Raw genomic sequence first — 14,321 nt, forward strand, 5'->3', positions numbered from 1 at the left:
CCGCGAATTACACACTGCAACATTGTATGTAGTACATATTAGGATAAAATATACCAAAAAAAGGACCATCGTGTGATTCATCATAACTTGAATATGTTGTTAAGTTGGGGACTACCTGTGTCCAGAATTTAGAGATCTGAGTAGAGAATGAGAAAGGGGGTAGAAAGAAGAGAAAGACAGGGGGAAAAAAAATGTTGCCTTTGAGTTGATTCCAACTCATAGAGACCCTATAGGGCAGAGTAGAACTGCCACATAAGGTTTCCAAGGAGCAGCTGGTGGATTCGAACTGCCAACCTTTTGGTTAGCAGCTGAGCTCTTAACCACTGTGCCAACCAGAGAAAGATGAGGCTAGGGCTAAATTGTGAATTAAAGAGATTAGATTAGGGGAGAGAGGAGCTAGACAGGACTAAAGAAGTCTTTTGCAGCTATTCAGATAAGAGATAATGAGGGCCCGGGTAGTGGCAATAGGGATGGAGAGACGGGTGAATTCAAGAGCTAATTAGGAGGGTCACCAGCATGACTTATCGATTGATTCAATGATGGGAGCAGAGGGTAAGCAGAGGCAAAGGAAATCAAAGATGGTGTAAAACTAAGGCCTGGGTTTCTGATTCTGGAGCCCTGGTGGCACAGTGGTTAAGTGCTTGGCTGCTGACCAAAAAGGTCAACAGTACGAATCCACCAGCTGCTCCCTGGAAACCCTATGGGGCAGTTCTACTCTGTCCTGTAGGGTCACTATGAGTCGAAATCAACTACACAACGATGGGTTTGGGTTGTTTTTTTTGGTTTAGGTTTCTGATTTGGGGAATGTCATGAATGACAGTACATTCACTGAGAGATCACATGAGTAGTTTTGGATTGGAAAGATGGTAAGTGTTGGACATGTTAAGTTTGAGATGACTGTTTTGAGATATCCAGATAGAGTTATTGAGTAGATAATTGCTTAAATAGGTCATCTGAGCATGTAGATAGTATCTGAAGCCATACAGAATATGGGAGATAGCAGGCAAAGCATAGAGGGTGAGAAGAGATTGGACCTTTGACGAAAGCTCTTTTAGGGGTTGGACAGAGAAAAGAGAACTCACAAAAAGATGCAGAGGCTTTGTTTGTTTTTGGTAGCTCTCCCAGTTTGTAATATCTGTGTGTATATTAATAGGCCAGAAATTCCCATGCTTTTTCCTGTTGTCTTCAATACCAGTTAGATCTCTTTTTTAAGTAAGACATTTATGTAAAGATTTCACAGCTGGAAATTCAAGTATTTAAAGAAAGGGGCTTTGTGTATTGGAATTAAGAAGTTCTGTGTAAGTTAAGTTTCCAGATGTTTGAAGTGTCCAAACTAATTTTAACCATTTATGAACATGAAATTTAACTTAAAAATTCTTGAATCTGTTTACCAAGGCAGAAAAATCATGCAAATCCTTTTTCCCATTTTCGTTCAGAGCATTTTTGTGGTCAAAATCTACTGTACAAAGTTGTTGTGGAATATGTGGGAAGAAACCTTTTTAAAACGAATGCCTCAGTTGGTCAGTTATTGGTCACATAAGATTTTTTTTAAGACGCAGGTGGTAGGCAACAGAGCAGAGCATCTAAAAAGATGCTGTGTAGTATGAATTAAGAGGTATGGGCTTGGAAAACCTTCAGAAAATACTTTTCCTTTACCACCAGTATTTATTTTTATTACCACCTAGAACTTTAAAATGATTAATTTCTTTGAATGTCAAATTGAGGTGTACTTGGTTAAATGATGTGTATATATATACTTGGCAGGATAGTAGCAGATTAAGCATTTATTCTTTGGGAATTAGTTGACAGCTATCCGAGAGCTAACTTAGATTCTCTGGGAATGGAACATTCTTTATGGGTTTTACTTCAGGGTATTCAGGGTATTCACTTCAGAGAATATCTGAGTCATAGTTGGCCTACATTTTGCCGTAACATCCCCGGCGACTAAAAAGGGGAGATGCTAACTGTTGCAGGTAGAGTACGGGAGCACGCAGCTTTCTGGCATGAGGGAATGTTACAGAAGTGCTGGTGATGCATTCTTGTTTCCTCCTGTTGGGGTAAAATTTATTTGAACGTGGATTAGCAACACATCCTTTGGTCAGTTATCTGGTAGCAGATTGAAGGTCATGAATGTTACGTATTTTTTAATTAAGCATAAAATCAAACTTTGATCTGATGTATATCTTCGGTTTTTGAATTAGAATAAAAATATTGCTTGGATTGTTTCACATATTAAGCTACGGGAAGTTGCCATTAAGCATTTTAATTCAAGAGAAATATTTATGTAAAATCTGCAGATTTAAGATAATTCATGGCTTCTCTAACATTAAAATTTGGTTTAAAGTTATTTGCACAGTAGCTTTGATTAAAGAAAAACCCCAAACCAAACCCAGTGCTGTTGAGTCGATTCCGACTCATAGCCACCCTAGAGGACAGAGTAGAACTGCCCCGTAGGGTTTCCAAGGAGCGCCTGCCGGATTCGAACTGCAGACCCTTTGGTTAGCAGCCGCAGCACTTAACCGCTGTGCCAACAGGGTTTCCATAGCTTTGGTATATTCTATGTATTGTGATTATTAAAAGCAATAAATTATATCAAACTTTGCTTTATTCAACAGACACATTTTTGAAAAAGTCATGTCAAATATGTTCCCACTGATGTTATTTTAGATATGTATTATTGTTTTTTTTTTTTTTCTTCCACTGATAGATTGTCTCTCTAGTTTATTAACAGCATATAAATAACATTAAATTTACAAGGTCAGTTGGCTTTTTTAAAGGAATTCGAGGAAGTCTTTAGATAATGATGATATAAAGCAAGAATAATGCTTTTGTAAAGGAGAAATTCTTTTCTTATTTCTGCTTAGTAATTTCACCTCTTTGTAATTCAGGACATACGATATCTGTGAAGTATCTCCTGGACCCCACTTGAATATGATTATTGGAGCTAATGGGACAGGGAAGTCCAGCATTGTGTGTGCCATTTGCCTTGGATTAGCAGGCAAACCTGCTTTCATGGGACGGGCAGATAAGGTAAGTTAATATAACTTTTTCTTGTTAAATTCAAAACCGTCAGTTGCTTTTAATAATCAATCATCTCAGTTCTCTGGGTATAGCAAATGTGTAGTGCTAGGTAGGTAGAAAAGCTGGGAGGAGATTTTTATTTCTACAGTTATTTTAGGCTATATACCTAGAGAATTATCCAGGTATCTAATGCCTGAAATGCTAAAAATGGTGTAAAATATATCATTTTAAATACGTTGCCGGGCTTGTCAAAAGGTGAGGGAAGTTTTCCAAGGACAGAACCAAAATAGTGTGACTCTAAAGAGATAAGCAGGCTCTGGGCTTGTTTCCTAGTGGCATCTGCTCATACTTGGCTCCTTAAATTCTGACTTAAATTGGTTATGCAAGGTTAGGGGTGCTGGAGATACAGGGAAGATAAAACCTAGAAGGCAAGTACGGTGTGGAGCTGAAATAACAACAGCACAGGATGGAACAGTGAGGGTTACTTATCTCATTGTTGGCTCTGAATGGAGTGGGGGAAAAAAAGAATCCTTAACTACAAGCTTTAACATGTTGGGGCCAGAATTTATATTATGATTGAAACTAAGATCTTTTTAGTTCTTTTTTTGTTGAGAATATATGTAGCTGAACATACACCAGTTCAGTAGTTCCTGCATGTACAATTCAGTGACTGGTTATATTCTTCGAGTTGTACAACTGTTCTCACTCTCCTTTTCTGAGTTATTCCTTTACCATTAACCCTAAGGTTCCTATCTAATCTTTCGAGTTACTGTTGTCAATTTGATCCCATATGTTGTTGTTGTTAGGTGCCATCCGGTCAGTTCCGAAGCATAGCAACCCTCTGTATAACAGAACAAAATATTGCCTGCTCTTATGCCATCCCCATAATCGTTGCTGTGTTTGAGCCCATTGTTGCAGTCTGATCTTTTATAGATAATTCTTAAAAGAGCGTAATGCTCTAGATAGACATTTTTTAACTAGTTAAGCTAAAGTATTGTTTGGTTTTAAGAAGAATTCAGGGGAATTTTTGGTTTAAAGTTTAGATGATCTCAGGGCAGTAGTTTCAGGAGTTCATCCAACCTTCACGGCTCCAGGTAGTCTGGAGTCAGTGAGAATTTGGAATTCTGTTATGCATTTCTGCCCTCTATGGAATCCTCAATCAAAATGTTCAGTAATGGTAAACCAAAACCCACTGCCATCGAGTTGATTCCGACTCACAGCGACCCTATAGGACAGAGTAGAACTGCCCCATAGGGTTTCCAGGGAGCGCCTGGCAGATTTGAACTGCCGACCTCTTGGTTAGCAGCTGTAGCACTTAACCACTATGCCACCAGGGTTTCCTCAGTAATGGTAGCTAAGTACTATCCAGTTCTTCTGGTCTCATGGCAAAGGTGGCAGTTGTTCATGTAAGCAGTTGGTCACACATTCCTTTTCCTCCTCCTATTCCTGACTCTCCCTTCTTCCTCTATTGTTATAGGCAAATAGAGACCAATTGTGCCTTGTTAGGCCGCTTGCAAGATTTTAAGATTCCAGGCACTACACATCAAACTAGGAGGTAGAACAGAAGCACTAAACACATTATTAGGCCACTTGACTGGGATGTCCCATAAAACCAAGACCCTAAACCTCCAAACCAAGAAACCAAATTCCATGAGGCTTTTGAATGTACATAAGCAGCCTCAGCAACTACTCCTTTTTTTTCCTTCTTGTCATTGTTGTAAATATCAATTATGTAACTTTTTACAGGTGTACAACTTATTGACAAAATACTTGGCTGTGTATCCCTACTCTTAATCAACGTAAACTAAAATCTTAAATTGTAATTTTACTTTTAAGAGGTCCCAGTTAGTAATACCTCCAGACATCTGGCAGAAGCAAATGCAAATCCTCTGAAGGAACATATCTCCAATCCAGTCCTCAAAAGAATTCCCACAGGGTTTCCAGAAATTTATGAATCCATGGCTAAAAACTACAAAACAGGAGGAAATGAATCCTCAAAAATAAGAACCAAGATCTTGAGAAATAGTTTAAACTGAGAAGAAAACATTCTTTTGTGGTTACGAGAGAGGGGAGGGAGGGATGGTGGGAGATGGGCATTCACTAAGTAGATAGTAGATAAAAACTACGTTAGGTGAAGGGAAAGACAGCACACAATACAGGGAAGGTCAGCACAATTGGACTAAACCAAAAGCAACGAAGTTTTCTGAATAAACTGAATGCTTCAAAGGTCAGCGAAGCAGGTGCAGGAGTTTGGGGACCATGGTTTCAAGGGACATCTAAGTCAATTGGCATAATAAAATCTATTAAGAAAACATTCTTCATCCCACTTTGAAGAGTGGCATCTGGGGTCTTAAACGCTAGCAAGCAGCCATCTACGATGCATCAATGGGTCTCAACCCACCTGGATCAAAGGGGAATGAAGAACACCAAGGACACAAGGTAATTATCAGCCCAAGAGACAGAAAGGGTTACATGAACCAGAGACTACATCATCCTGAGACCAGAAGAACTAGATGGTGCCCGGCTACAAGTGATGACTGCCCTGACAGGGAACACAACAGAGAACCCCTGAGGGAGCAGGAGAGCAGTGGGATGCAGACCCCAAATTCTCATAAAAAGACCAGACTTACTGGTCTGACTGAGATTAGAAGGACCCCAGCGGTCATGGTCCCCAAACCTTCTGTTGGCCCAGGACAGGAACCGTTCCCGAAGCCAACTCTTCAGACATGGATTGGACTGGACAGTGGGTTGGAGAGGGATGCTGGTGAGGAGTGAACTTCTTGGATCAGGTGGACACTTGAGACTATTTTGGCACCTCCTGCCTGGAGGGGAGATGGGAGGGTAGGGGGGGTTAGAAGCTGGCAAAATAGTCACGATAAGAGTGACTGGAAGGAGGGAGCAGGGTGTCTCATTGGGGGGAGATTAATTGGGAGTATGTAGTAAGGTATATGTAAGTTTTTATGTGAGAGACTGTCTTGATTTGTAAACTTTCATTTAAAACACAATAAAAATTATTTAAAAAAAACCCAAAAACCCTATAGAGCAGTTCTACTCTGTACACATGGGGTCGCCATGAGTTGGAATCGATTTGATGGCAACTAACAGCAACAATAATAATAAAATCAATATAGGACCTAAAACCTGCTGGACTCTGAGTAAGGCCATATTCACATATTATCCCATTTACTGTTCACATTTCTGAAAAAGATATGTAGCATTATACCTATTTTAAAAATTACACTTTATTGCGTAATTTTTAGTGAAAATCTATACATAAAGAACATTCAAAAAATTTAATACTGAATGAATATTCAATTAAACTTTATTTCAAACAAAATTGAATCTATTCCTAGTAGAGAAACAGACTGACCCCCAAATGAAGGACATTTAAAAACAGTGGGAGTTTGCCATTATTAAAATTATTTGTTTAACTCCGTGGATCAAAATCTGCAAATTTGGGAAATAAAATACTGTGCAACGGGGAAGAAAAAATAAGAACTAACCAAAACAACAGACTGCAGAATCAGGCTTACAAAGTATGTAGATACTGGAATGATCACATAGAGAATATAAAGTAAGTATATTTAATTTGTTTAAAGAAATAAAAGAAGACTACAAGTATAACAAAGAAGTAAGTGACAAAGATTTGTCAGATGTGAAAAACATTCTAATAGAATTTAAAGAAACAAAAAATATATTGGTTGAAGAGAGAAACTTGGACAGGAAGAACAGTAAACCAGACACATTTAAGGAGAGAATTTTTGAACTAAAAGATCTGAAAACATTTCTTAAAATGCAATATAAAGAGAAAATTATAAAATTGAGGTTAAGAGACATAACACATAAAGGAATATAATCTGGTATGCGTCTAATGGCAAATTCAAAGGGAGATGATGGTGAGACTAAGGAAGACGTAATATCTGAATAAAGAGTGACTAGAATTTTTTTTTTTTTTAATTTTTACTGTGCTTTAAGTGAAAATTTACAAACCAAGTCAGTCTCTCATACAAAAACTTGTATGGACTATAACTTGCTACATACTCCTAGTTGCTCTCCCTCTAATGGGACAGCACACTGTTCCCTCCACTCTCTATTTTCGTGTCCATTTGGCAAGCTTTTGACCCCCTCTGCCCTCTCATCTCTTCTCCAGTCAGGAGCTGCCCAGATAGTTTCATGTGTCTACTTGATCCAAGAAGCTCACTCTTTACCAGTATCATTTTCTATCCCATTGTCCAGTCCAACCCCTGTCTGAAGAGTTGGCTTTGGGAATGGTTCTAGTTTTGGGCTAACAGAAGGTCTGGAGACCATGAACCCTGGGGTTCTTCTAGTCTCAGACCATTAAGTCTGGTCTTTTTATGATAATTTGACATCTGCATTCCACTGCTCTCCTGCTCCCTCAGGGGTTCTCTGTTGTGCTCCCTGACATGGGAGTCTTTGGTTGTAGCTGGGCACCATTTAGTTCTTCTGGTTTCAGGCTGATGTAGTCTCTGGTTTATGGGGCCCTTTCTGTCTCTTGGGCTCATAATTACCTTGTGTCTTTGGTATTCTTCATTGTCCTTTGCTCCAGGTGGGTTGAGACCCATTGATGCATCTTAGATGGTCACTTGCTAGCGTTTAGACCCCAGACGCCGTTCTCCAAAATGGGATGCAGAATGTTTTCTTTGTAGGTTTTATTATGCCCGTTGACTTAGATGTCCCCTGAAACCATGGTCCCCAAATCCCCGCCCCTGCTACTCTGGCCTTGGAAGTGGTCAGTTTATTTAAGAAACTTCATTGCTTTTGGCTTAGTCCAGTTGTGCTGACCTGTCCTGTATTGTGTGTTGTCTTTCCCTTCACCTAAAATAGTTCTTATCTACTATCTAATTAGTAAAAACTCCTCTCCTGCCGTCCCTCCCCACCTCGTAACCATCAAAGAATATTTTCTTCTCTGTTTAAACTGTTTTTCAAATTCTTATAATAGTGGTCTCATACAATATTTGTCCCATTGCAACTGACTAATTTCACTCAGCATAATGCCTTCCAGATTCCTCCATGTTATGAAATGTTTTATGGATTGATCATTGTCCTTTATCGATGCGTAGTATTCCATTGTATGAATATACCATAATTTACTTATCCATTCATCTGTTGATGGGCACCTTGGTTGCTTCCATCTTTTTGCTATTGTAAACGGTGCTGCAATAAACATGGGTGTGTATATATCTGTTCATGTAAAGGCTCTTATTTCTCTAGCATATATTACAAGGAATGGGATTGCTGGATCGTATGGCGGTTCTATTTCTAGCTTTTTAAGGAAGTGCCAAATCGATTTTCAAAGTGGTTGTATCATTTTACATATCCACCAGCAGTGTATAAGTGTTCCAGATCCTCCACAACCTCTCAAGCATTTATTATGTTGTGTTTTTTGGATTAATGCCAGCCTCATTGGAGTGAGATGCAATTTCAGTGTAGTTTTGATTTGCATTTCTCTAATGGCTAATGATCATGGGTATTTCCTCATGTACCTGTTAGCTCCCAGAATGTCTTCTTAAGTGAAGTGTCTGCTCATATCCCTTGCCCATTTTTTAATTGGGTTATCCTTTTTTTTTATATATATAATTTTTATTGTGCTTTAAGTGAAAGTTTACAAATCAAGTCAGCCTCTCACACAAAAACCCATATACACGTTGCTACATACTCCCAATTACTCTCCCCCTAATGAGACAGCCCGCTCTCTCCCTCTACTCTCTCTTTTTGTGTCCATTTCGCCAGCTTCTAGCCCCCTCCACCCTCTCATCTCCCCTCCAGGCAGGAGATGCCAACGTAGTCTCAAGTGTCCACCTGATCCAAGAAGCTCACTCCTCACCAGCATCCCTCTCCAACCCACTGTCCAGTCCAATCCATGTCTGAAGAGTTGGCTTCAGGAATCATTCCTGTCCTGGGCCAACAGAAGGTCTGGGGGCCATGACCACTGGTCCTTCTAGTCTCAGTCAGACCATTAAGTCTGGTCTTATGAGAATTTGGGGTCTGCATCCCACTGCTCTCCTGCTCCCTCAGGGGTTCTCTGTTGTGTTCCCTGTCACTTGTAGCCGGGCACCATCTAGTTCTTCTGCTCTCAGGATGATGTAGTCTCTAGTTCATGTGGCCTTTTCTGTGTCTTGGGTTTGTAATCGCCTTGTGTCCTTGGTGGTCTTCATTCTCCTTTGATCCAGGTGGGTCGAGACCCATTGATGCATCTTGGGTGGCTGCTTGCTAGCATTTAAGACTCCAGATGCCACTCTTCAAAGTGGGATGCAGAATGTTTTCTTAATAGATTTTCTTATGCCAATTGACTTAGGTGTCACCTGAAACCATTGTACCCAGACCCCTGCCCCTGCTACGCTGGCCTTCGAAGCATTCAGTTTATTCAGGAAACTTCTTTGCTTTTGGTTTAGTCCAATTGTGCTGACCTCCCCTGTATTGTGTGCTGTCTTTCCCTTCACCTAACGTAGTTTTTATCTACTATCTACTTAGTGAATGCCCATCTCCCACCATCCCTCCCTCCCCTCTCTCGTAACCACAAAAGAATGTTTTCTTCTCAGTTTAAACTATTTCTCAAGTTCTTATAATACTGGTCTTATACAATATTTGTCCTTTTGCAGCTGACTAATTTCACTCAGCATAATGCCTTCCAGGTTCCTCCGTGTTATGAAATGTTTCACAGATTCCTCACTGTTCTTTATCGATGTGTAGTATTCCATTATGTGAATATACCAAATTTATTTATCCATTCATCTGTTGATGGGTACCTTGGTTGCTTCCATCATTTTGCTATTGTAAACAGTGCTGCAGTATCTGTTTGTGTAAAGGCTCTTATTTCTCTAGGATATATTCCAAGGAGTGGGATTGCTGGATCGTATGGTAGTTCTATTTCTAGCTTTTTAAGGAAGCGCCAAATCGATTTCGAAAGTGGTTGTACCATTTGACATTCCCACCAGCAGTGTAGAAGTGTTCCAGTCTCTCCACAGCCTTTCCAACATTTATTCTTTTGTGTTTTTGGATTAATGCCAGCCTTGTTGGAGTGAGATGAAATCTCATTGTATTTTTGATCTGCATTTCTCTAATGGCTAATGATGGTGAATATTTCCTCATATATCTGTTAGCTACCTGAATGTCTTCTTTAGTGAAGTGTCTATTCATATCTTTTGCCCATTTTTTAATTGGGTTATTTGTCTTTTTGCAGTTGAGTTTTTGCAGTATCATGTAGATTTTAGAGATCAGGCACCGATCAGAAATGTCATAGCTAAAAACTTTTTCCCAGTCTGTAGGTAGTCTTTTTACTCTTTTGGTGAAGTCTTTGGATGAGCATAGGCGTTTGATTTTTAGGAGTTCCCAGTTATCTAGTTTTTCTTCTACATTCCTTATAATGTTTTCTATACTGTTTATGCCATGTATTAGGGCTCCTAACGTCCCTATTTTTTCTTCCATGATATTTATCTTTTCAGATTTTATATTTAGTTCTTTGACCCATTTTGAGTTCGTTTTTGTGCATGGTGTAAAGTGTGGGTCTTGTTTCATTTTTTTGCAGATGGATATCCAGTTATGCTAGCACCATTTATTAAAAAGACTGTCTTTTCCCCATTTAACTGACTTTGGGCCTTTGTCAAATATCAGCTGCTCATATGTGGATGAATTTATGTCTGAATTCTCTATTCTGTTCCATTGATCTATGTATCTGTTGTTGTACCAGCAGCAGGCTGTTTTGAATACTGTCGCAGTATAATAGGTTCTAAATTCAGGTAGAGTGAGGCCTCCCACTTTGTTCTTCTTTTTCAGTAATGACTTTCTTATCCGGGGCCTCTTTCCTTCCCATATGAAGTTGCTGATTTGTTTCTCCATCTCATTAAAAAATGTTGGGATTCGGATCGGAATTGTGTTGTGTCTGTAGATGGGTTTTGGTAGAATAGACATTTTTACAATGTTAAGTCTTCCTATCCATGAGCAAGGTACGTTTTCCCACTTATGTAGGTCTCTTGGTTTCTTGCAGTAATGTAGATTTCTCTGTATAGGTCTTTTATGTCTCTGGTAAGATTTATCCCTAAGTATTTTATCTTCTTGGAGGCTACTGTAAATGGCATTGATTTGGTGATTTCCTCTTCAATGTTCTTTTTGTTGGTGTAGAGGAATCCATCTGATTTTTGTATGTTTATCTTGTATCCTGATAATCTCCCGAGCTCCTATTAGTTTCAGTAGTTTTCTTGAGGATTCTTTGGTGTTTTCTATGTATAAGGTCATGTCATCTGCAAATGGAGATATTTTTACTTCTTCCTTACAAATCTGGATGCCGCTTATTTGTCTAGCCTGATTGCTCTGGCTAGGACCTCCAGCACAGTGTTGAATAAGACTGGTAATAAAGGGCATCCTTGTTTGGTTCCTGATCTCAAGGGGAATGCTTTCAGAGTCTCTCCATTTAGGTTGATGTTAGCTGTTAGCTTTGTATATTATGTTGAAGAATTTTCCTTCTATTCCTATTTTGCTGAGAGTTTTTACCATTAATGGGTGTTGGACTTTGTCAAATGCCTTTTCTGCATCAGTTAATAAGATCATGGGGTTCTTTTGTTTTATTTAGATGATGGATTACATTGATTGTTTTTCTAATGTTGAACCATCCACACATACCTGGTATGAATCCCACTTGGTCGTGGTGAATTATTTTTTTGATATGTTGTTGAATTCTATCGGCTTGAATTTGTTCAGGATTTTTGCGTCTAAGTTCATGAGGGATATAGGTGTTTAATTTTCTTTTTTTTGTGGTGCCTTTATGTGGTTTTGGTATCAGGGATATGTTAGCTTCATAGAATGAGTTTGGGAGTATTCCATCCTTTTCTATACTCTGAAATACCTTTAGTAGTAGTGGTTTTAACTCTTCTCTGAAAGTTTGGTAGAACTCTGCAGTGAAGCCATCGGGCTAGGGCTTTTTTGTGTCGGGAGTTTTTTGATTACCTTTTCAATCTTCTGTAACGGGTTTATTTAGTTGCTCTACCTCTGTTTGTGTTAGTTTAGGTAGTAATGTTTCTAGGAATTCATCCATTTCTTCTAGGTTTTCAAATTTGCCAGAGTACAATTTTTCGTAGTAATCTGATATGATTCTTTCAGTTTCGGTTGGCTCTGTTGTAATATCACCCATCTCATTTCTTATTCGGGTTATTTGCTTCCTCTCATTTTCTTTTGTCAGTTTGGCCAGTGGTTTATCAATTTCGTTAATTGTTTTCAGAGTACCAGCTTTTGGTCTTGTTAATTCTTTCAATTGTTTTTCTGTTCTCTATTTCATCTAATTCTGCTCTAATTTTTATTATTTGCTTTCTTCTGGTGCCTGAGGGTTTCTTTTGTCGCTCTCTATTTGTTCAAGTTGTAGGGATAATTCTTTGATTTTGGCCCTTTCTTCTTTTTGTATGTGTGTATTTATTGATAGAAATTGACCTCTCAGTACTGCTTTTGCTGTGTCCCAAAGGTTCTGGTAGGAAGTATTTTCATTCTCATTGGATTCTATGAATTTCTTTATTCCATCCTTGATGTCTTTCTATAACCCAGTCATTTTTGAGCAGGGTATTGTTCAGTTTGTAAGTGTTTAATTTCTTTTCCCTGCTTTTTCTGTTATTGGTTTCTGCTTTTATGGGCTTGTGGTCAGAGAAGATGCTTTGTAATATTTTGATGTTTTGGATTCTGCTAAGGCTTCCTTTATGACGTAATATATGGTCTATTCTAGAGAATGTTCCATGTGTGTTTGAAAAGAAAGTATACTTGGCTGCTGTTGGGTGGAGTGTTCTGTGTACGTCTATGAGGTCAAGTTGGTTGATTTTGGCATTTAGATCTTCTGTGTCTTTATTGAGCTTCTTTCTGGATGTACTGTCCTTCATCAAAAGTGGTGTGTTGAAGTCTCCTAGTAATATTGTGGAGCTGTCTATCTCACTTTTCAATACTGATAGAGTTTGTTTTATGTATCTTGCAGCCCTGTCATTGGGCACAGGAATATTTAATATGGTTATATCCTCTTGGTATATTGTCCCTTTAATCATTATATAGTGTCTTTCCTTATCCTTTGTGGTGGATTTAACTTTAAAGTCTATTTTGTCAGAAAATAATATTGCTACTCATGCTCTTTTTTGATTGTTGTTTGGTTGATGTATTTTTTCCATTCTTTGAGTTTTAGTCTGTTTCTCTAAGTCTAAGGTGTGTCTCTTATAGGTAGCAGATAGATGGATCGTGTTTTTTTAATCCATTCTGCCACTCTCTGTCTGTTTATTGGTGCATTTAGTCCATTAACATTCAGCGTAATTATGGATAGGTATGAGTTTTTTTTTTTTTTTATGAGTTTAGTGCGGTCATTTTGATGTCTTTTTTTTTTGTGTATTGTTTGAAAGTTTCTTTTTCCCACTTAATTTTTTGTGCTGAGTAGTTTATATAGTGCCTTTTCCTCTTATTCATTGTAGTTGATTTTGTTTGTGGTGAGTATTATTTTTTTTAATTTTATTTTGATGAGTAGAATTGTTAAGTCTCGTTTGTGGTGCCTTAATATTTACCCCATTTTTCCAAGTTTAAACCTAACTTTTATTTCTTTATATCGCCTTGTCTTCCTCTATGTGAAATGTCTGTGACTACATTTCTTAAGTCTCTCTTTATTGTTTTAATGTTGTCTTCTTTTACATAATGACATCAGTGTTTCCCTGTTTTGAGAGGATTTTTTATCTTGATTTATTTTTGTGATTTCCGTATCTGGATTTACATCTGATTACTGTGTCCAGTGTTCTAGTCTTTGGTTGATATCTGATATTATTGATTTTCTAACCAGAGAACTCTCTTTAGTATTTCTTGTAGTTTTGGTTTCCTTTTTACGAATTTCCTGAAGTTCTGTTTATCTGGAAATGTCTTCATTTCACCTTCATATTTGAGAGACAGTTTTGCTGCATATATTATTCTTTGCTGGCAGTTTTTTTTCTTCAATGCTTTATATAAGTCATCCGATTGCCTTCTTGCCGGCATGGTTTCTGCTAAGTAGTACGAGCTTATTCTTATTGACTGTCCTTTGTAGGTGACTTTTCGTTTATCCCTAGCTACTCTTAAAATTCTTTATCTTTGGTTTTGGCAAGTTTGATTATGTCTTGGTGACTTTGTTTTAAGATCTACCTTATGTGGAGTTCAATGAACATCTTGGATAGATACCGCCTCATATTTCACTATATCAGGGAAGTTTTCTGCCAACAAATCTTCAACAATTCTGCCTGTATTTTCTGTTATCCCTCCCTGTTCTGGTATTCCAATCACTCGCAGGTTATTTCTCCTGA

The 14,321-nt window shown here is 38.3% G+C and overlaps 1 protein-coding gene across 4 annotated transcripts in view; it reads left to right on the top strand.

Annotated features, from left to right (window-relative positions):
- Window positions 1-14,321, top strand: part of SMC5 (structural maintenance of chromosomes 5) — a 104,676-nt gene that overhangs the window by 3,626 nt on the left and 86,729 nt on the right. For all 4 annotated transcript variants that reach the window (XM_049895515.1, XM_049895516.1, XM_049895517.1 and 1 more), the window contains exon 2: window positions 2,889-3,030. In XM_049895515.1, coding sequence (XP_049751472.1) covers window positions 2,889-3,030 — 142 coding nt within the window. The remainder of the gene's footprint in view (window positions 1-2,888; window positions 3,031-14,321) is intronic.

This window comes from Elephas maximus, chromosome 9 (assembly GCF_024166365.1).
Source record: "Elephas maximus indicus isolate mEleMax1 chromosome 9, mEleMax1 primary haplotype, whole genome shotgun sequence".
NCBI lineage: Eukaryota > Metazoa > Chordata > Mammalia > Proboscidea > Elephantidae > Elephas > Elephas maximus.